The 21,843-nt window shown below is 33.3% G+C and overlaps 2 protein-coding genes and 1 pseudogene across 3 annotated transcripts; 2 read left to right on the top strand and 1 right to left on the bottom strand.

Moving 5' to 3' along the window:
• The first annotated feature begins 10,169 nt into the window (after window positions 1-10,169).
• Window positions 10,170-16,156, top strand: LOC108450152 (RNA-binding protein 2). Of its 2 annotated transcripts, XR_001866201.2 has the most exons (8): window positions 10,170-10,569; window positions 13,038-13,174; window positions 13,267-13,555; window positions 13,676-13,737; window positions 13,874-13,955; window positions 14,657-14,756; window positions 15,670-15,756; window positions 15,896-16,156. XR_001866201.2 is itself a non-coding variant. In XM_017747650.2 (7 exons), the coding sequence occupies exons 1-7, from the start codon at window positions 10,482-10,484 to the stop codon at window positions 15,695-15,697; spliced, it is 786 nt and encodes a 261-aa protein (XP_017603139.1). In that variant the 5' UTR covers window positions 10,170-10,481; the 3' UTR covers window positions 15,698-16,156. The 2 variants fall into 2 exon arrangements, 1 of the variants encoding a protein (XP_017603139.1); XM_017747650.2 differs by having other exon boundaries at window positions 15,670-16,156.
• On the bottom strand, window positions 15,843-18,892 carry LOC128292636 (uncharacterized; annotated as a pseudogene).
• Window positions 18,893-19,397: 505 nt separating this feature from the next.
• Window positions 19,398-21,100, top strand: LOC108450170 (SKP1-interacting partner 15). The gene has a single exon (XM_017747680.2). It carries the CDS (start codon window positions 19,616-19,618, stop codon window positions 20,723-20,725), a length of 1,110 nt encoding a protein of 369 aa, XP_017603169.1. The 5' UTR covers window positions 19,398-19,615; the 3' UTR covers window positions 20,726-21,100.
• Window positions 21,101-21,843: the final 743 nt, after the last annotated feature.

Below are 21,843 nucleotides of genomic sequence, written 5' to 3' on the forward strand. Positions count from 1 at the left end.
AATTTTTAAAAATTTTAGAAACAGGAATCACACGGCTGTGTGGCCAAGCCTTGTGAAAGAGGCCAGCCCGTGTGGCTACCCCACACGCTCGTATAGATACCCCACATGCCCGTGTGGATACCCCACACAGCCGTGTGCTCAAATCGTGTAAGTAACTGTGACTGTGTGAAAAATCTTGCACTTAAAATTAATAAGGCACACGACTGTATGATAGCCCATGTCCTAAGCTGCGTGCACCTTAAAAAGCTTCCAAAATAAGACATCTTTCATCCAATACTTAGATACCAAGCCAAATCAAAATCAACCCCACACGCCCGTATGGATACCCTACATGCCCGTGTGGATACCCCACACAGCCGTGTGCTCAAATCATGTAAGTAACTGTGACTGTGTGAAAAGTCCTGCACCTAAAATTAATAAGGCACACGACCATGTGATAGCCCATGTCCCAAGCTGCATGCATGTAACACCCCCTACCCGTATTCATTGCCGAAATAGGGTACGAGGCATTACCGGAGTTTACTGAACATTTTCAGATAATTTTGAGTCATTTATTATTCATATTTTGAAATAATCATAACGTCTCTCTATTGGGCCCTTGAAGCCCAAAACATACATTAGAAACCAACTGAAATAAAATCGAGATCATAAAAAAAATTTCGCAAAATCTTAAATTATATTTTCATCTAAGTACTTACCATTTCAATGCTCCTTATAATTAAACATGTTACCATTCAATCAATAGCTTGGCACTTGTCTAAGCGTCAAACAACAACATTGTTAGTATACTTGCACATATTTCATATAAATTCAACATTGATATACCAATTTTCTCAACATATCACACTTGAGTTTAATAATAGTCTCAACTTACATAATTTCCTTGTATCAACATATCAAAGATAATTATATATGTACATGTCACAAAATATATTATTCTCTTCTTGTTTCTTCATAAGCATATATCATTCATTTCGTTATATCAATATTTCATGCACCATCATTTCCTTATATCTTGTATATATTTATTTCGGTAATAGTTCGTATTAAACTTAACATAAATTAAATTCCATGTACTTATACTTATTTCGTTTATCTATCTTCTTAATTATTTCATACAACTATTTTGTATATATATTTCCATATGACCAATTCCTGTAAACATTTCACACAACCAGTTCATATAACCATTCCATCTGATACATATTACCTGAATATCGATTGTTCAATAGATATCTTGGCGTTTCTCTTCCTCGATCTTATTTATCTTTGACATGATGTCATAGTATCTTTCAACTATGGTTTTACTCGTTTTCTGTCATGTTGCCATGGTATCTTTCAACCATGGTCTTATTCATTTTCCCGTCATGTTGCCATGATATCTTTCAACCATGGTCTCACTCATTTCATGTCAGGTTGCCATGGTATCTTTCAACCATGGTCTTACTCATTTCATATCACGTTGCCATGGTATCTTTCAACCATGGTCTTACACATTTCATATCACGTTGCCATGGTATCTTTCAACCATGGTCTTACACATTTCATATCACGTTGCCATGGTATCTTTCAACCATAGTCTTACACATTTCATATCAGGTTGCCATGGTATCTTTCAACCATGGTCTTACACATTCCATATCAGAGAGCACACTCCATGAACCTTATCCTTACAGTGGGATTACCGGTCAAAGCTAAATCCCAGCGACAATTACTCTAATGGCGTGGATCCGAATTACCAGTCGAAGCTAAATTCAGACCTAATTCGGATTACCCGTCCGGGCTAAATCCATTTTACACATATTCTTCGGGAGGGCTATATCAAGATAGGATCACCCGTCCGGGCTAAATCCTTTTTACCGTCAATTCCTTTTCAGAGATCCATCAAATTTTCCTTCCGTTTAACCGAGATTTTTTTTCCCTTTTTTTTTTCAAATATATCAATGTTTCATAAATTTCCATATAATGAACATTCAAATCATATTCATATAAAAAAAATGCATTTCAAGCATTTAAGAATATAATTCAAGTTACATGAACTTACTTGGCGAAATTGCAAAAATATCAAGATTAAGGGGCATTTTGGTAATTTACCATTTTCCCAATTTTCACCCGATCTTAAATTGAAAATTTCATTCAATTTATTAATTTAGATAATAATAAAAAATTCATTCCCTTCAATTTGGTCATTTTGACATTTTACAAAATTACCCCTCAAGTTTTACTTTTATTCAATTCAGGTCCTTAAGCCTAAAACATGCAAATTAGCCATGCTAGCTGGATATTCATATATATTTTCCTCCTCCTCCTCTCCATTCCACATCCTTAATATATATAACACACTTGTAAGTAACATTATCTATAATCTTTATTATTTACTTTTATGAATATTCAATTTGTCCATCTGTATCATAGTCACTAAATTATTTATATCTAGAACTATATAACTCCAAATTAAGATCCGGTAATTTTCCCTGAAACTAGACTCATATATCTTATTACCATAAAATTTTCAGAATTTTTGGTTTAGCCAATAAGTACAGTTTATTCTTGAAAGTTACCCCTGTTCTGCTGTCTAATAGTTCCGACTCTTCTTCACTAAAAATTAATTATATCCTCGTACAAGATTCAAATGATGTTGTCGTTTGTTTCTATGGAAAATCGGATAATTAAGGATTCTAAACATATAAATTTAAGCCCCTAATTATTTTTATCCAATTTTTTATGATTTTCCAAAGTCAAAACAGGGGAACCCAAAATCATTCTGACCTTGTCTCATAAAATTTATTATATCTCATGATTCACAATTCCATTGCTTACATCGTTTCTTTTATAAGAAACTGGACTCAATAAGCTTTAATTTCATATTTTATTCATCCTATAATTCGATTTATAAAATTTTTGGTGATTTTCCAAAGTTACACTACTGCTGCTGTCCAAAACAGTTTTAGTGAAAAATGTTGATTTCCATTTTGCCCCAAATTTCACAGTTTATACAATTCAGTCCTTGCTCAATTAACCCCTCAATTGAGCTAATTTTTATCAATTAATACTTTATTCTATCATTTTAAACTTCTTCATAACCCCTAAAAATCAGAACTTTAGCATTAGACATTAATTCCAAACTCTTTCTTAATTAGGTCCTAAAATGAATTTCCATCAATTTTACTTGATAAAATCATCATATACCAAAATTAAAGCTTCAATTCTATGATTATCCATCATATTATTTCAGCAATCATCCATAAAAACTTTAAAAATTAGCCATGGAATCAAAAACTAATGAAATAGTAAGTTGGACCAAATTGTAAAATTCCGAAAACATAGAAATTTCAAGGAGAAAGCAAGAATTAAACTTACATGAAGCTAGAGCATGAAAACCAGCTTGAACCCCCTTCCATGGCTGTTTTTCAGTTGATGAATATGAAGAGAAATGAAGAGAATTCTAGATATTCCAATTTAGTCCCATTTTTATTTAGCTAATTTTGGCAATTTTCCAATTTTGCCCTTATTCCACTCATTTCCTGATTTTTCTCAGCTATTGCCGCCCAAAATATCTCCTTTGGGCTTATTTTCACTTTAGGTCCTTCCTCATTTGACAATTGAGCTATTTAATCCTTTTAGCAACTTTTACACATTTTCCAATTTAATCCTTTTTATTTAATTGACCACCCAAACGTCAAAATTTTCTAACGAAATTTTAATACTACCTTATTGACATTTCGTAAATATTTATAAAAATATTTATGGCTCCGTTTAAAACATCGAGATCTCGATACCTCTTTTTCTCAATTTTTTGACCAAATAAATCTTTATAAAACACAATTTACTATTCCAAAAATCTTTTAAAAACAACATTTGGCTCGTAAATATTAAATAATATAATCTACGAGTTCATTTGTCGGATTTGATGGTCTCGAACCACTATTTTCGACATCGTTGAAATTCAAGCTATTACAGTGCACCTTAAAAAGCTTCCAAAACAAGACATACTTTCATCCAAAACTTAGATACCAAGCCAAATCAAAATCAACCATTTCCATACTTTAAAAACACATTTAAACAAGCCTAAAACATGCCAAAATATTTAACCTAAGTGCCTAACCAATGTGTCCTCATTGACACCTCAATTCAATTATCAACTTTAATTTACATGTCACACTAAACTAATTTGCATTCAAGATCATAAGTTCATATATAAAACTCAAGCCAAACTTATCATTTCTTCTTATTCATTCATATCATCATTCAAACACTTAAATAAGGTTTATATCAAATGACCAAAACAACTTTATATGAACATATTCACACCAAGATTAAAGGCACATACACAAGTAAGCTTATACCAAGCTTAAAACATAATATTTGTAATAAGTATCCATACATATACAAATACACCTATTATATGCCATATAACCTAAAATAAACATATCAAAATCTACCAAAATGTATATGGATAGTGTGACCTTCAAGTTGATTTGATCGCCCAACTCCACAAAACGTTATCTACAAGGAATAAGAAAGGACACAAGTAAGCTTCACTAAATTAAGTTCAACTATTAAAACGATAAAGCTTACCAAATTAAACATAACAAGATTAAAAATCAGAGTTTCCTATGAACCACAATCCACAACAGGTGAGTTTATAAATAAATAAGTACGGGATCATTCACTATTAAGCCATAATGCTATCAAGAGATTCATGAATAACCTTTCAACAATTCAATAGCAAGACATTTAACATAATAAATATTGTCTGATGAACGATATACAGATATGAGTACACAGTTATCCATCTGAAACACGCCAAATGCTCAAGCAAGCCAATCCAACTGATAACACGCCTTAGCACCAAGTGTCTAGCTCGTAGGCTAACATCTCTCTGAAACACGCCTGGGCACTAAATGCCAAGCCCCAAGGCTTTAATCTGCCCTCGATAACACGCTAGAATCACTATAACATATCGTGATAGTCCCTAAAAAGTGTTGGACTTCGATATATTAAGTGTAAAATCACAAGTTAGGAATCATCGTCTCATCTCAAATCAATCACCATATCATGCACACTATAACCTATTGGCATGCCAATCGTATTCTATTCTATGTTCATTCGGCTCAAAAGTTATCATCATTAATCTGTATTATAAACGATTCATTACTTCAATTCTCATTAATTTAGCATCTAATATATTAAATTGAACATTCTCCAATCAATTTTTTCATTCAATATGCAATTCAAAATATAGTAAATTAAACCGAACAAAATTACCAGGGCTACACTGAAGAGTTTGCAACAGTCAGGGATTATTCAGCAACTTTTCCTTTTCCTCGGTTTTCTACTTGATCTTGATCTATAATATAATTTATTTGTATACTATTCAATTTAATACACATAACTTCTTATTTACAACTTTGTACATTTGACCCAAACATTTACACTTTATTCAATTTAATCCCTAAAACCAAATCAAACTTAATTATACAATTAAATCCTCAACCCATAGAACCAAATTTTAACCACATCAAAACAGTTCATATGGGCTAAAATTTCACAATAAAACCATACTTATTTTTGTTTATTTCCAATTAAATCCCTAAACTTAAAAATCATACAAAATCTCTTAACAAAATATTTCTGACACCCAAGTATTGAAATCTACCGTTAAACTTCAAAAACACCCTAAACTCATCAACAGTATCTTCCAAAACATTTGATAGTTTCAAAAATAGAGGTACGGGTTAACTAGACCTAGTTGCAACGATCCATGAAAAACTTATAATAAACACACTTACATGCAAGGAGATATAGCAAACCAAAGCTTCTTCTTCTCCCAACAATGGCATTTTGTTCTCCAGCCAAAATATAACCAAAATGATGACCAATTTCTTTTATTTCCTTTTGTTTTGATTTCAACTTAATTACAAAAATGTCATTCCTTATATTTTTTAATCCATTTCCAATCAACTACCGTTCACTAACTATTGAAATGGCTTATTTTCCATAATAACCAATTCTATTTTACTTAATCACCTAATTGGCACTAAAATTTTGCACTTTTTACAATTTAGTCTTTTTTACTTAATTGACTATCCAAACGTCAAAATTTCTAAACCAAATTTTAGTACAATACTAATTACCTCGTAAATATTACTCACACATTGAAATTGTGGTCCCAAAACTACTATTTTCAAAACAGGTTATTATAAAACCCAGGTCAAAAAGAATTTTTCTTAATTACAAGAAAAATAAAACAAAGACTCCCACAAAAAATCACCATATTTTAATAATCTAAAACAAACCCACATTATAAAATTTGAAGCTAAAATGAAAAAAAGGTTAAGAAAATTTACTAGTTTGAAGCTTCTTGTCAAGGTTGTTGATTTCGACAAGCACCTCTTCTTGTTCTTTCCTTAATCGATTGAGTTCCTTTAAGTTTTCCAATATTGAAGCAATGTCCGGCGATGACATCGTATCCTATTCTTTGTCTTTATTAGAAATACAATGTTGTCTGTTTTACAGGATAACTTAAAGCTATATTTTTTTGCTCAAGAAAAAAATTTGTTGGCTATGCCTAAGACGACCCATAAAGCACTTGATCACGATCAACTTTGTACGCCTACTTGAGTATTGAGCATTTTCATGTAAAAATGAAATTCCTTGGAATGTATAATTGCAACTCCGTAAAATGGAATCGAGTAACTTTTTTCTTGCACATGGAACCATTCATATATGTGCGGATAACATATAGATTTATTTTAAACATATAGAATATAGATTTATTTTATAGGTATCCGTTTGTATCCATTTGATTTGATTGACTTTTGCTTGAGCCGAATGATGAAAAATTATCATGTCTGGTTCTTTTGGAGGATGGATCTAGAAAAATGCACCTATCCTAATAACAAAAAGACCTACCAAACAAGAAGAAGAAACTTGGGTTGAGGGAAGAAGAAAGAAGGGGGGAAAAAAGGAACAACAAAAAATGGGGGGGAGGAAAAGTCAAAACAAGAAAAAAGTTTTTTTTTTTAGATTATTACCATGACGTCATTTATGCCATGTGTCACAATCTTATTTTGTCATATGTCTTAAACTTAACGACGTTAGGCTCAAGTATCAATTTAGTCGACAGAAATAAAAGTTTAGGTACCAATATGAGAAAAAAAACCATAGGTACCAATTTGGGAGGATTTTTATATGATAAATCATTCTCATTCACCACTTCATGTGTAAATTAGCCACTAAAGAGTTTGGTTAATTGCTAACCAAGTCTTTGATCAAAGAAATATTCAATAGTCCTTATTCGTCTCAATTAAATTCTATACCACTTGATAATTTCTGCAATCCAATTTTAGTGTCCTCTTTACATCAAAGCTAAATAATAATTTAATGACATTTAACATAATGTTCAAAACAAATATTTTAGAGCGTTACAATCAAAATTTATAACAAGTTAATTTGCCATCCAAATTTTATCGATGGTCAAATTGCACCCTAGGCCATGGCTTATCATCTCTTTAGGGACATATTTAGTTCCCACCTAATTTCCTCTATTTAATCACATTACAAATTGGTCCTTGTACTGCATCATTAATAAGCTTCCAACCTAGACCCTGTACTATTGTAATATTCAATCCCTTGATTACTTTATAATTTAATTACTAATATCCATATTTTTTAGTTTCGTACTTGTTTTGTAATTGTACCGATTAAAATTTCAAATGGCCCGATTTAATAAATTCAATCCTAAAATTGACTTTTTTTATACTAACGAAACTCAGATCGCTACAAAGACATTATCAACAAGTTTTGGATCAAATACCTTCAACCTCCTATAAATTTTCAAAGAATTCATATCTTACCTAGATGAATGGGACAAAAATACACTGAGGGTAAGTTTAAGAAAAGAAACAACTTCTTGCTAGATTGTCGGCCATCAAGAGAGCCCTAGTCGAATACCCCAATGACTCCCTACTTGACCTCTAGAGATTTATAGTTGTAGAATACTCAAACATCCTCAAACAAACGAAAAAGCTAGCCCTAAAGTTTAGAGTCAACTGGATAGTGAAAACAAACGCAATATTAAATTCTTTCACCTCATGACTATAGGGTGGCATAGCCATAATACAATACTTTGATTCAATGATCGAGAAGGCAATTAGATCCCAAACAAAATAGTGGTTGAGTCTATTGTTCACAATTACTTTATGAACCTATTTTGCATATCCATAATCTCATCACTTACTAAATATCCCACCTCATCTATAACATACCCTACCCTTAACGTTTTGGGTCATCAAGCCCTAGGCTAGAAGCACCCATAATTGATGTATACAAAGACAAAGTTCTATGGTATTCAACTTGTTTAACGAGTTAGGAGTAAATGGCTTATACCTATTCTTTCTTATAGAAGTGTTGGCCCAACAACAAAGATAAAGTACTAAAGATGGCACTAGAGGTGTTCTCTAGTGCCCAACTCTCTAAAGGACTCAATGACACAATTATTGTTCTCATTCCTAAAACAAAAAATGCAACCTTTATCAACAAATTCTAATCAACCGATTTATGCAATATGACTTACAAAATCATCTCTATAGTTATAGTTGCTAGGATGCGACCAATTCTTCAAAAACTCATATTTCCATACTAGGCCAACTTTCATATTGGGAGGACAAACTTTGGATAATGCCATTATTGTCCAAGAAGATATGTACTCTCTAAAGTGTTTAAAAGGAAAGATTGGCTCTACAAACTTTAAACTCGACCTAGAAAATGTTTATGACAAGTTGGAATAGAGTTTTATTAGGAGAGTTTTGAGTTACTTTTAACTTTCTCAAGTAATGGATTGATCTCATCATGCGTTGTATCTCTTCGACTCTACTACTGTCATTCTCAATGGCTCTAAGTTAAAGAACTTCCAACCATCTAAAGGAATAAGATAAGAGGTATAAAACTAGTTTTGGAGGTCGCACATGATTATACTCTCAAAGATAAAAAGTTCAAATACAATTTCAAAGCAATGTTGGATAGGGTTGATTTGTGTGATGAAAGAATTCAATTCTTTTTTATGGGTTATAAACTTATTATCTTTCGATAGGATTGAGCAAGAAAAACAAAAGAAATCAAAAATTGATCTAAACTGAGGTGTTTGAACGATTTTTTGAAATACACATTAAAAATTCCGATTATCCAAACCGATTTTTATTTTTATTTAATTTATAAATAATTTAAAATATTTATGATGTAAAAATAAATCTTTTATATTTAAAATAATAAAATAAAGAATTCTATATAAAAACTTATTTTTCAAAAATACACTAATGGTATTGATTTTTTATTTAATTTAAAAATTATTTTTAAGAATATTTATGAAAATTTATTTGAAACTTTACCAAATAATATAAAAAAATCATACAACAAAACCTATCTTATAAAAAATAAGTCTAAGACCCCAAAACCCTAAATTAGTATGAAAAATCAAACAAAATTATCACTTAGGGTTTTAAAAATCCAAAAAAGTTTCTAATCAAACCTAATTGATCTCGCATTTAATTTTGGATATCATATTTTTGTACAAACTTTTTCATTTGTTAGGCAAGCCTTTGAGCTTAGATGGATAATCCAACCATTGAACAAGTCTACTATTTATATAATAATTTTTATTTGAATTTAATTATAAAAATATATAAATACTAATCTAAGAGTAATATTTTAATATTATCCGCCAACACTAGTTAATACATTTTAAATCACGCTTGACCCATTTTATAAAAAATAAAAATAAAATGTGCTTAAAGTTGACGTACTTTTTATATATTTGAAAATTAGTCTTTTACTTTTTTTTAGGAATTTGGTCTTTCTACTTATCAGATTTAAAATAAAAGCTAAATTGTTAACATCATTAAAATTCTTTTGTTAAATTCAAGTTTATTATAGTTTTTTTTGTTGTTATTGTTGCATAATTATTAAATGAGTATTTCTTTATTTCTAAATGCCACGCTAATGAATTTAATAAAAGAATTTTAACAATGTTAAAAATTAGACTTGAATTTTGAAATCTGAAAAGTATAGGGACTAAATTTTTAGAAATAAAAGTCGAGGGACTAAACATCAAAGGTAGAAAAGAACAAGGACTTGGAGCATATTTTACCAAAAGGAGCCTACTTGACCCATGATCCGTTCTAGTGGTGATCCATCCGGAAAGATTTATGAAGGGTACTGCACCGAAAACTTCCGAACGTATATACTGACTCGCTAGTCGTCTGAGTTAGGAAATCTTTTCACTGGTTACCAGAAACTCAGCAGGAAATCCGATTTGCAAAAAAAGAAAAAAATGAAAGGAATAGAAGTAGATTATATTTATAGCTAGAGTTAGGGTTTCCTTGATTCTGGGTTTTCCACTTTTTTCCTCCTTTTGTAAAGGGAAATTTAGAAAAATTAAATTATTTTAATTGTTTTTTTGTAAAGGAATTTAGAAAGAGTAAATGGCAGATGGTTACTGGAATCGGCGACAGCCAAATCCTCCGATGCTCTCTTCTGGTGGGATGCTTAAACGACCACGTACTGATTACGGTAAACTTCTTTTTTTGCCGCTATAAATCCTTTTTCTGTTGCCATTTTGTTTGTTTAGTTTTCCAAAATTTTGTTTATTTCTGTTTTAGCTTTAGCTGCTTTTGAGATTAGTTTAGAAAAAAAAAAGTGGAAAATTTTCGGTTATATTGGTTGAATTATGTTCGAACTTAGTATTGGAGTTCGATGTTAGGTTTCATTTTGTTGAATTAGATACATTTATATGTAAGCACGAATCAAAATTGATATTTTTTTAACAATGAAAAATGGATGCCCATGTTACTCGGAGTCACGGGTTGAGTGTTTCTTAGTATGCATCTAAAATCAGTATGCTTATTATTATTTTTTAAGCTTTTCCATATATTTGGGGGATCAAACCCTAAAATACTCTTCCTGTACTCATTAGGCATCTTATTACATTATCAAATCTTGCTAAACAAGTTAGTCAACCACGACCTCATTGAGGCGTTTTCAAACTTTGATAGGAATTGGATATTGGCCTATCACCATTTCAGTTTTCGTCTGGGGCAAGTTCTTGTTAAACAAGTTCCTCAACCACCCAATCCCAACCTCATAGAGGCATTTCCAAACTCTGATAGGAATTGCATTTAGACTGATCATGATTCCAATCTTCATCCGGTGCAAGGTGTTTCTGATCTCAAGGTTCAAAGATCTTATTTTACCCTTAAAGTCACATTTTAGGTCATCTAGTGGTATATTTTGATAACCACGTCTTGAGAGTAAATATAATTGAAGGCTTATGAAATATTTCCATCTCTCGATAATCTTATCAGCCTCCACCAAGACCATATGGTTGTTATCCTTAATAGACATACCGGTTCCCAAGTATCTAGTCTTCTTCTCCCTCATCTGAGGAAAGCCTATAGATACAGTTCCCTCCATCTTATGGGTCCAATTTATCAAAAAATACTTTTATATCTCTCACTCTAGCATCCTTTACAGCCTTCTTGATCTCCTTTCTTTTCTAGCTTGTATTTCTGAAAGTTTTTTTTATCCCTACAATTTCTTAACTTTGTATAGTCAGATCGTTTGTCCTTAATAACTACCTTTACTTCCGCACTCCACCATGATGGTTCTTACGTTGTGATATCATGCCCATAGATTCACCAAGTTCCTATTTAGCTACCAGCTACCAGTGTGATACAATCAGTCATCTTATTCCACATCATAATAGGGTTGACTTTATCTTCCCATTTAGCCTCCTTGGTTAATCTAGCCACCAAAGATGATTGTGCATTCCCTTCCAAAATCCTCCATATCCTGGGTTTAGGACACGTCTCAATTGCTTATATGTCTTTCTAAAATAAAACTTAAAACTGGAAGTTGATGTTGCGTAGCTATACTCTCCTCCAGTATCACCTTACAGTCTATGTAACAACTCTATACATCAGTAAGAAAAATAAAGTCTATTTGGCTAGCATTCTTTCCACCGAGGTGATTAGATGGGAATCTCTTTTCCTGAGTAAAGTGTTTGCTAAAACCAAGTCTTTAAGATTAAAAAAACCTAGGATGATACTTCCTCTTTGCTTCTATCCCAAAATTGTACCTGCCATGCACACTCTCAAACCCCTAAGACTTGCCCATGCATGTCCGTTGAAGATGTTCCAATGAAAATCTTTTCTTCTACGGATCTGCCTTGCACCACTTCATCAAAGTCCTCCCAAAATTGTCACTTAATAGCATTCTCTAGTCAGTTTGTGGTGCATAAGTATCAGTAATGTTTAAAGCATTGGCTTTTACTTTTGAGTTTTATGAGAAATGTCTCATTGTCCGTCCTTATAATTTCAACAACCAACTGATGGTCTTAAACTATACCTACTCCACTTCTACTCCACTTCTAGTTACTATATCTACCCAAATGATATAATTTGTGACCCCACTCACCATTAGATTTAACTTTCTTATCTATCTGTTTAGTCTCTTGAAGGCAAAAATGTGGATATTCCTTGTAATCCTCTGCTAGCTCTACATAATTACATGTAAGAGACCTTGTGTTCCAAGATATTAAACCTATGCTAAAGTCTGGCCTTTCTTTAATCCTATCTGTCCCTTATCTTGGGGGGAATGGATCTTTTACTCAATTGACACCATATCCAGTTGTTGATGTGGCACGTTGCTTAGGGGCAACAGCCTAAAACCCCATGCCCATTTAGCATTGCTCCTGGCCACAAAGAAGCTGCACATTGCTTAGTAGTGAATGTCCCAATGTTAATTCTCTTATCTTGGTTCATGTCAAAAGATGTGACGGGATTTCCTGCTGGCTATCACAGGTGCCCTGCAGCCCTCCTTCATTTGAGTGAGCCTGAGACCAGCAGTGCAAGCACAAGTGAAATTCCATTTTGTTTGTAATCAATTTAAGAAAATGCTTGTTTCACTTTGCATGTTTTTTGAAAGATATTATCTGCTTTAGGAAAGAGTTGCATATAAATATTCAATTTTCAACTTAACAGATGCTCCGCCCTTTGGACCACGTTCAGCCCTTGAGATGCCTAGTTATTTGGCAAGAGATGATGATCATGGTGGACATCTGTCTGTGAGGGATACAAACTCTATTGGATCAGCATATGATCGTTATCTCCAGAGTGCAGTACCTTCTTCGACTTTTACTCATGCTTATTTATACTTCACCTTGCATCTCCATTGTTGTTTTCTAAAGCATTCATTAAATTGCTTTTGAAGAAACTTTCTTCTTTTACTTCTGGAGAAGCTAGTGCATTTGGTGGGTCAGGAAGGGCTGTTGGTGGTGCAATGCCTGTTCATCCAATAGCTGATCCTCCCCTGATGGGTCGTCTTGGATCTGCTGCTCCAGATCTGTCACCAAATGGTCATAATATCGGTTATAGTGGTCAACATCCAGTGGATGCAATTGCAAGGCCAGGGCGAGATACTGTTCCTCTCCCTCCTGATGCTTCCAATACTCTATATGTTGAGGGATTTCCTCCTGACAGCACAAGGAGGGAAGTAGCTCGTATCCTATGTAATTTAGTGCTTGATAAGATATGTTGATATATTCTTTTTATGATACGGTATTTTTACTTTAGTGTATTGCTTCCAACTGTTGGTTCACATTCCTTGATTGAGATTATAGATATCTTTCGCCCTTTTGTTGGATATAAAGAAGTACGGTTAGTGAGCAAAGAACCCCGACAGGTAAGTGGACTAGGCATTGCCAAAACTTAATTTGTCTCCTTTAGCATGATTTCCTTTGTTGTTTTCTTTACATATGAAATTGTCATGAGTGAGCGTGCTGCTTTGAATGCTGAAACCTGGTGCATTGGTAATGCAGCGTGGTGGAGATCCTATTCTCCTTTGTTTTGTTGATTTTTCAAGTCCTGCCTGTGCAGCAACTGCAATGAGTGCCTTGCAAGGTGATCTCTTCGTCCATTGTTTTTGACATTTATAGAAGGTAGCTTATCATTGGATGATGATATGAAAAGATAATAGGAAACCATAGTGAACACTCTAGAACGATATTGGTGCACTTGAGCATTTGACTTAAGTGGTAAGTTTCTGTATCCACTGTTAAAATAGTAACGCCCGAATCTCCCCTTCCTCGAAATTATATAAAAAAAAAAGGATATCTATAGCTTTTTATGCTATGATTTTTCTCTATGTCATAGGTTTTGCCCATCATCCACTCAATGCACATATCTATATTCTATAGAATATATAATTCTTTTGACCAAGTTTGGTATCACAAGTTAAATGAGACTATCTCAGTTATTGGACTTGCATAAAAATCAAATAAAGTAACAATAATAACTATATGATTAAAGATATATATGTCATTTTACTTCTCTATGTTTCAATAAAAAAACCTCCATATATTAATCACCTAACTAGAGGCATCCAAGAACCAGACTTTGTTTGGGCTTGGATAGTAATAAGGTTTGATTGTTCAAAAGTCAAGACCCAGTTTGAATCTGGTCAAGCCTAGCGACCTACCTAGCCTTTGACCAGGTCTACATGTACTTTTTTTTCCCCCTAAATATCTACATTTGACCAAATTTTAGTCTTTGTTATTTGTTAGTGCTTTTGATAGTTTTGTGATTATTGTTGTATTCTGCAGGTTATAAAATGGATGAACATGACCCAGATTCTAACTACTTGAGGCTGCAATTTTCTCGGTACCCTGGCCCAAGGTCAGGTCCTGGAACTCGTGGAAGGAGGTAAATGTCACTTTCTGTAGACAAATAGGCTTGTTTGCAAGCCATTTTTAACCAAATTTTTATGGCTATCCTTTTTATAAATGGAAGGGTTGTGAGGATTGCCCGGCCTTATTAAATAGTATTAGTATGTTGAAAATTTGAATTTAAATCGCTCAATCCTGCTGAGCATTGGCCATAGAAATTGAGTGAGGATCAAGCAATTCTTGAGTTGCTTGCATATTTGAGGAATCCATGTTGTATGATAACTTAAGAGATAAAGGAGGTGTTTTTTGTTGTAGAGATGGAACATAGTAGCATTTGCATTTAGTGTTTAAATTCAGGATTTAGCGTTTCCGCCACCATTAAAAGCTCGGATTTTCACCGAAAACTGTTGTGTGTTAGCTAATGGATTTGGATGGATAACGTTGTGTTATTTTATTAATGATAATTGTTTTCTGCGTCGTTCTTTGGAGTTGATTATGTGCATTGTCATTCTAGATACTTGTCTAAGAATACTTAAAGCACTTTCATTCATTTATTTTCTTTGTATATTTTAATGGTTATGGACCCGACCCATCTGATTTAACAAATAAGTCAATCCTTGACTAAAAGCTCTTTAACGAACAATCCTAGGTTTACCCGTTCATTGATTTCGTTGAAGTGTTAATGCTGATTTTGCCATTATCATTTGTTATTGTATAAGTGAAAAATAACCTTCTATACTTGAAATCATATTTTACAATTTTGTCGAGAATTATTAGGTAGGTTATTACTATCATATCAGTTATGATCCTCAATCAATAGTATATTTGACAAATAGGGATATATTTATGTCATTAAAAACTTTACTAACTCACTATTAGCTTTAATTTGAAATCTTCTCCATCTTACTTGTGCTCCTTTCTCTTTCAAACTACTCACTCCTAAATTGAAGCCTTGACATACGACATCATTCAAGCTAAAAACAAGGGACCTCTTTCCAAAGCTTATAAAGATAATGGAGAAACCAATTTACATTCAGGTGATTTGCTATTTTGATGTAGTTGTTGATTGTTCTTTAGTCTCGCTGCCATGAACAAACGAGGAATTGATTTGCTCCTTGGCTTCTCATACTTTTGGATCTTCATACTCTACTTGTAAAATTCTCGGTCCATTGACAGGCCATAACCCTTTTCCTGCAAAGCAATCCTCCAATGCTTGAACACAAATCTTGGGATCCTCAACAGTTTCACGGTCAATGCAGAGTGCAAGTAGCATTCTTTTGTGTATTGTTCACTATATATCTTGTTTCCAGCAATTGGGAGAAGCAGAGCTGATAATATTAAGAGCAAAATCTGTAGTTGATTCTCTGCTTCGAAGCAACAGTTGTTAATAGTAACACAAAACCTTTTCCTTTTCCCCATTAGACTAGATGAATCAAACTGTCTGCTAATATGCTTTAACATGCCACGCTTGGGATCCAATAGCATTCTCCTGTCCTCTGAGCTGCTTACAAGTGTAGAACCAACATGATAAAAAGGGTCATCACTGGATCTACAGAATTATCTTACAAGCTTCACTATATAATGTCTTTACATCTTATCATCTCCAATCTGAAGCAAGGAAGAAATACCGTTATCAATTATGTTAGATTAATGGTACTATAGCCTGGCTTATACAGCAAATGCATGACTATTTTAATCAACCCCATTTCAACCATCTTAGCAGCCAGTCCTGCATGTTGGCACTAAAAGAACCGAAAATCTGAAGAATGATAATATTTTCAAACTTGAAAGAATCGAATAGCAAAATGGATGGATGTTCAATTAGATTGAAAACCAGACAAAAATCAAAGAAAATATCTTTTGTCAATAAAATGATGAAAATCCAATTAAAAATGTTAAAACAAGCTTCCCATCTAATTAGAGTAAATAATGACAGTAGCCAATAAGAACATAAAAGAATCCAATGAAAGAATAAAAAATATTTGATGAAAGAACCGGTAGGAGTGAAGGGTTTGAAAGAGAAAGGAGCAAAAACGTGATTGAGAAGAGTTGAAATGGACATTATTAGTGAGCTAACAAATTTTTTAATGACATCTAAATATATTTTTATTTGGTATTATATTATGAGTTAGGTCCTAATCAAAAGATGTGGATGGTCATTTTCGACAATTGATTGATAACTGTTTGATGATTGTAGTGACTAGTTTGATCAATTGGTTCTATTAATTGATTTTATTAACTGTTTATTTAAAAGTGTTTGATAAAATTTAGTTGATAGTTAAAATTGATAAGTATAAAATGACAAATAAGGGCAGACACATTTTATTATTAGGTATTTATTTGTTTACAATACTTTAGTCTTTATTGGGTGAAATTATTGAAATAAAACACTATTACTAAGTAATTAAAACATCCATTATGGAAATTAATTAGTGAATATTTTTGAAATTTTAAATAAACAAATTTATTAAGTTCCTTATTTGCAAATATTAACCTTGTGGAAATTGATAAATATTAATAATGTATCAATATAATTGTAATATGTATTCTTAGTGGTAATTATGTCATATTCTTAGTATGTAAATTAGTGATAACTATGTTACAAATCTGAATAAATTTGTCAAGTAGCATATTTCAATTAATATAAAGTTGCATAAAAATTATTTTACACAAGTAAATTGAAAATGAATTAAGAGTACATAAATATTCAAGGATGAATGGACTCGATTGAAAATTTTTCACAGTAATGTTGATTTTTGTGGATTCATAGTGGAATTTTTTTTTTTTTGAGATTTACTTTAGATTTTGGAGTTGAAAGTGAAAATAGGAGAATGGAAGCTACTGATATCTTTGCACCCCTTATTAGGTTTGAGAGCATGTGGTGAAGAGAGTAATTTTTGAGCAAGCATGGTTATATCATTCTACATATCTCATTCCCAATTAACTATTAAAAAAAGTTGTTCATCTCAGAATTTTTTATTTTTGAAGTTTTAAATAGATTTGTTAGAATAAACACAATTTAAAAAAAAATTGTAATGAATAAACATTGCTTTTTTGGGAAAGTTATAATGTTATAGAAAAACATAAATTTTATCACAAGCTGCATACAAAAGTAACAGATTTTTTTGATGAAACACAGAATGTGCCTATATAAAACTCAATAATGCTATTTTCGCTATTTTATATTTGGTTTTAAGACTTATTGTATCTTAGAAATAGAAATAAAGACCATATGAACAATGAATCACACTAGTCTCAAGGGCGAAGCTAGAAAATTTTTTTAGGGGGGTCGGATTTTAATTTTAATTTTTTATAGTTTATATTTTTTTAATTTGTAAATGATTAAATTGAATTTTTATAATTTTAGGAGGGCCAAAGTATAATTTTATCTTTTCTAATTTAAAATTTTTAAAAAATTTTAAGGGCCTAAAATGAAATTTTTTATTTTAAGGAGGGCCGGGCCCATGCCAGCCCCCTGGCTACGCCCCTGACTAGTCTATTTTTATTTTCTTCGATTTTTCTTTCTTGCACTAAATTTTCTAACATAATATAAAAATGAACACATAATAAATAAAATAAAGGGATCATTTTCTAATCTACCAACTTTTCGATGTTTTTTGATGTTGTAGTCTTTGACTACTGTAAATACGATCTTTTCCAATAGAAATTGCAAGCCAACATAAAGATCACCATTGTATTCAAAAGTAAGCAAATTTAGATTCGATATTTCATGGACATTTTCATTAAATTCACGCTCGTTAAAAACATTGATTTTGACAGACTACTTGAAAGATGAAGATTGATATTTAGGTTGACTGTGTTTTTTTTTTTGGTAAATTATATCAAGACTCACTCAACTTTAGAGTAGCTGATAAAATAGTCACTCATATTTTAATTCAGTCACTCAACTTTTGAAAAATAACAAAACAATCACCACTAACAATTTTTCGTTACAGACGTAACGGAATTATCATTTTTCATCACAGACTTAACGGAGCTACTATTTTTCGTTATATACTTAACGGAGTTTCCATTTTTCATTCCCTTATCACTGCTCTCCCATCCCTCTCCCTCCTCCCCGCTATCCCTCCCCTTACTCTGATTCTCTCTCCCTTTTCCTCTCTTCCCCACCATCCTTCCTCCTATTTGGATTCTTTCCCTCTCCCTCACCATCCCTTTGCTAACCCTCTCCCTTTGTCCCTTTCCCTCTCCCTCATTACAGAGGCAAAATCAGTGGCCAAGAAATGGTGGGACTTGTGCGAGAACCTCTCAACCCTTATGACGGCAACGCCTTTAAAGTTCTCAACACTAGGACCCTTCAAGTGGGTCATATCGAGCGTTCTATAGCTTTCGTACTGTCACCTTTGATTGACTCTCATTTGATTATCGTCAAAAGTATCATGCCTAATTCCCGTACTACCAATAATAAATATAAAATTCCATGCTAAATTCACATTTTCTCTAAATTAGAAGCCTTAAATTTTGTTAAATCCACTATTTCACGAGATGAGTTGAAGTTAATTTTTCACTCTGACGTATCTTTCACGTTACTTAAGACTAAAGGGAAATGATTAATTTTATAAAAAATATACATATAATATGAATTTAATAAAAAAAATTATTTTTAATTGGACGGGACTATAAATAATCTAATGGATAAGATAGATAAAATAATTTATCCTGAATTAGACAAAATATAATGAAAAATGTAAAATTGGGGGTGGGATGTAGGGGCGACGGAGCGTAGACTCCTTAGCCACCTTTGGAAAAGAAAACACAGTATCTTTACGCAACCCTCAAATTCTCCATTTCTTTTATTTAGTTTATTTAATTAATTAAAACCCCCGTGAATTGATCATCATCCCCTGCTTCGCATTGCATTCTCCATCGACGAAAATGGAGGATTCGCCGATCAACCGTCTACCCGAAGACACTCTTCATCAGATCTTTTCTTCACTCTCCCTTCGTCAGATCATGATTTGCCGCTCCGTTTGCAAGCTCTTTAACCGAACCTTGACCTCTTCCTCTTTCATTCACCTCATCTCCGCCCGATCCCATCTCCACCTCCTCGCTCTCCGCCCCCCTCACCTCCACCACCATCACCACAGCCGCCACGCCTCCCTCCACTCCTGCATCCACGTGTACGATCCCGATCAGAACCAATGGCTTCGATTCAGTCTCGATTTCCTTCCCTTCCGATCTCCTCACCCTGTCGCCTCTTCACTCGGCCTCGTTTACCTCTGGGCCGACTCACCCGACTCCAACAAGTCACTCATCGTCTGTAACCCCTTGACTCGTCAATACAGAGTCCTCCCTCAACTTGGCTCGGCCTGGTCCCGCCATGGCTCGGTGCTAGTTGACTCAAGGAACCGAGTCATGGTCTTAACAGAACTCGCTGCTCTCTATTTCTCCTTTTCTCAAAAAACCCAGCAATGGCTCAAATTCTCTTCGAATTTGCCTTCGAAACCCCGAAGTCCCATCGTGATTTCCAACTCCGTTTTCGCTCTATGCGACGTCGGATCGCCGTGGAGAAGTAAGTGGAAATTATTCTCTTGCGCTGTCAAAAATTTGTTAAACTTAAATTTAAATGTCATGAACAATAACTGGGAATGTTTAGAAAGGCACGAATGGGGGGACATTTTCGATATCATGAAACGACCGCGTTTAATACCCGGCGATGGGAACAAGATCTTGATGATTGGAGGCTTAAAATCCAATTATTCCTTTAATCAATCTTGTTCGACGATTTTGATATTGAGATTGGATTTGGAAACAATGGAGTGGGAAGAGGCGACTAGGATGCCTGAGGCCCTGCACCGCTGGTTTCAGGATAGTAAATTTAAGGTCTTTGGAGGAGGGAATAGAGTTTGCTTTTCTGGGAAGAAAGTTGGGAGGTTGGCTCTTTGGGATTGCTGCAAATGGCGGTGGATTGATGGGGTTCCCGGAAATGGAGACGAGCTTTTCCGGGGATTTACATTTGAAGCTCGGCTTACTGCAATTCCTTAAAATCTTCGCTAGGTGTGTCCTTCCATTATTTACTACTTTGAATTATTTCTGTATTTCCTTTGAATCACTTTGAATGACGGTGGATTGATGGGGCGCCTGCAAACGGGGACAAGCTTTTCTGGGGAACGTTTGCGGTTCCTTAAATCAATGCTCAGTATGTTCTTGCATTGTTTACTACTTTGAATCATTCTTGTTTTTCGTTTATGTTCTTTTAGTGAAATGGACGATTCAGGGTAGTGCAAAAAACACTGTAATCTGTTTGTCAACACTCAGGACTCAAGAATGAAAAAGTGAGATTTGCGTTCAATTTGTTCTCAGGCAATGTAACTCGTTAATTATAATGGAAAAGAACCCAAGAATGTTACATTTCTTCTATTACTGTTTTTGATGCTTGATTGAGGCATTGTGTTCAAATATTGGATATTTTTGTGTTTATTTGCAACTACAATGTGTTTTTTCTCTGAAATTAATGGAAGAAGCTAGTGTTAGGAGATCACAATATGAAGCATTGTCAATGCTAATCGCATTTTCTTGTCATTTGCTAATCTATACTCTAGTTAGTGCAGTTACTAAGAATAACATTATGGCCCATTCATTGGAATGTTTTGTGATTTATGGTAATTCGGAATTAAAAGTATGAAGTCATAGTTCCTATTGATGTTGTAGTTTCTTCAAGGACATAAAATAGAAGCACCAGTTCGTAGAGATCCAAATTAATTGGATTTTGGAATGGTGCTTAAATATATTCTTTTGGCTGAGAGATTGCTCTTGTATTGGTTTCAGGATCCGAAAGGGGGTGGCTGTGGAAAATGAGAATTAAAATAGTTGACCTTAGTCAAACTAGTGGTTGAAAGGAAATATTTTAGAGTTTTTTACTAGTCTCTACTCTTTCTCTCGTCTTTCTGTATTCCTTCTTTCCTTCTCTATTTCCCAGGGTTTATGTTGATTTATTTTGGCCCAAATCATAATTGTATATGAGAGTGAAGATTCAAATGAATCCAAAATATAAATGGCATGCTTAAGCATGAATTGGAGCTTAACATATATATATTAGTCCTAACACGGGAAAGATCACTCTTTTGGCTACTAATTCAAGCATACATGCAAATTCAAATGCA

Source organism: Gossypium arboreum, chromosome 5 (assembly GCF_025698485.1).
Source record: "Gossypium arboreum isolate Shixiya-1 chromosome 5, ASM2569848v2, whole genome shotgun sequence".
Taxonomy (NCBI): domain Eukaryota; kingdom Viridiplantae; phylum Streptophyta; class Magnoliopsida; order Malvales; family Malvaceae; genus Gossypium; species Gossypium arboreum.

Coding starts and splice junctions, on each gene's coding strand:
- LOC108450152 (XM_017747650.2), top strand. CDS start 10,482: ATGGCAGATGGTTACTGGAATCGGCGACAGCCAAATCCTCCGATGCTC. Junction 10,570..13,037: donor ACGACCACGTACTGATTACG/GTAAACTTCTTT, acceptor TCAACTTAACAG/ATGCTCCGCCCTTTGGACCA. Junction 13,956..14,656: donor TGCAATGAGTGCCTTGCAAG/GTGATCTCTTCG, acceptor TGTATTCTGCAG/GTTATAAAATGGATGAACAT.
- LOC108450170 (XM_017747680.2), top strand. CDS start 19,616: ATGGAGGATTCGCCGATCAACCGTCTACCCGAAGACACTCTTCATCAG.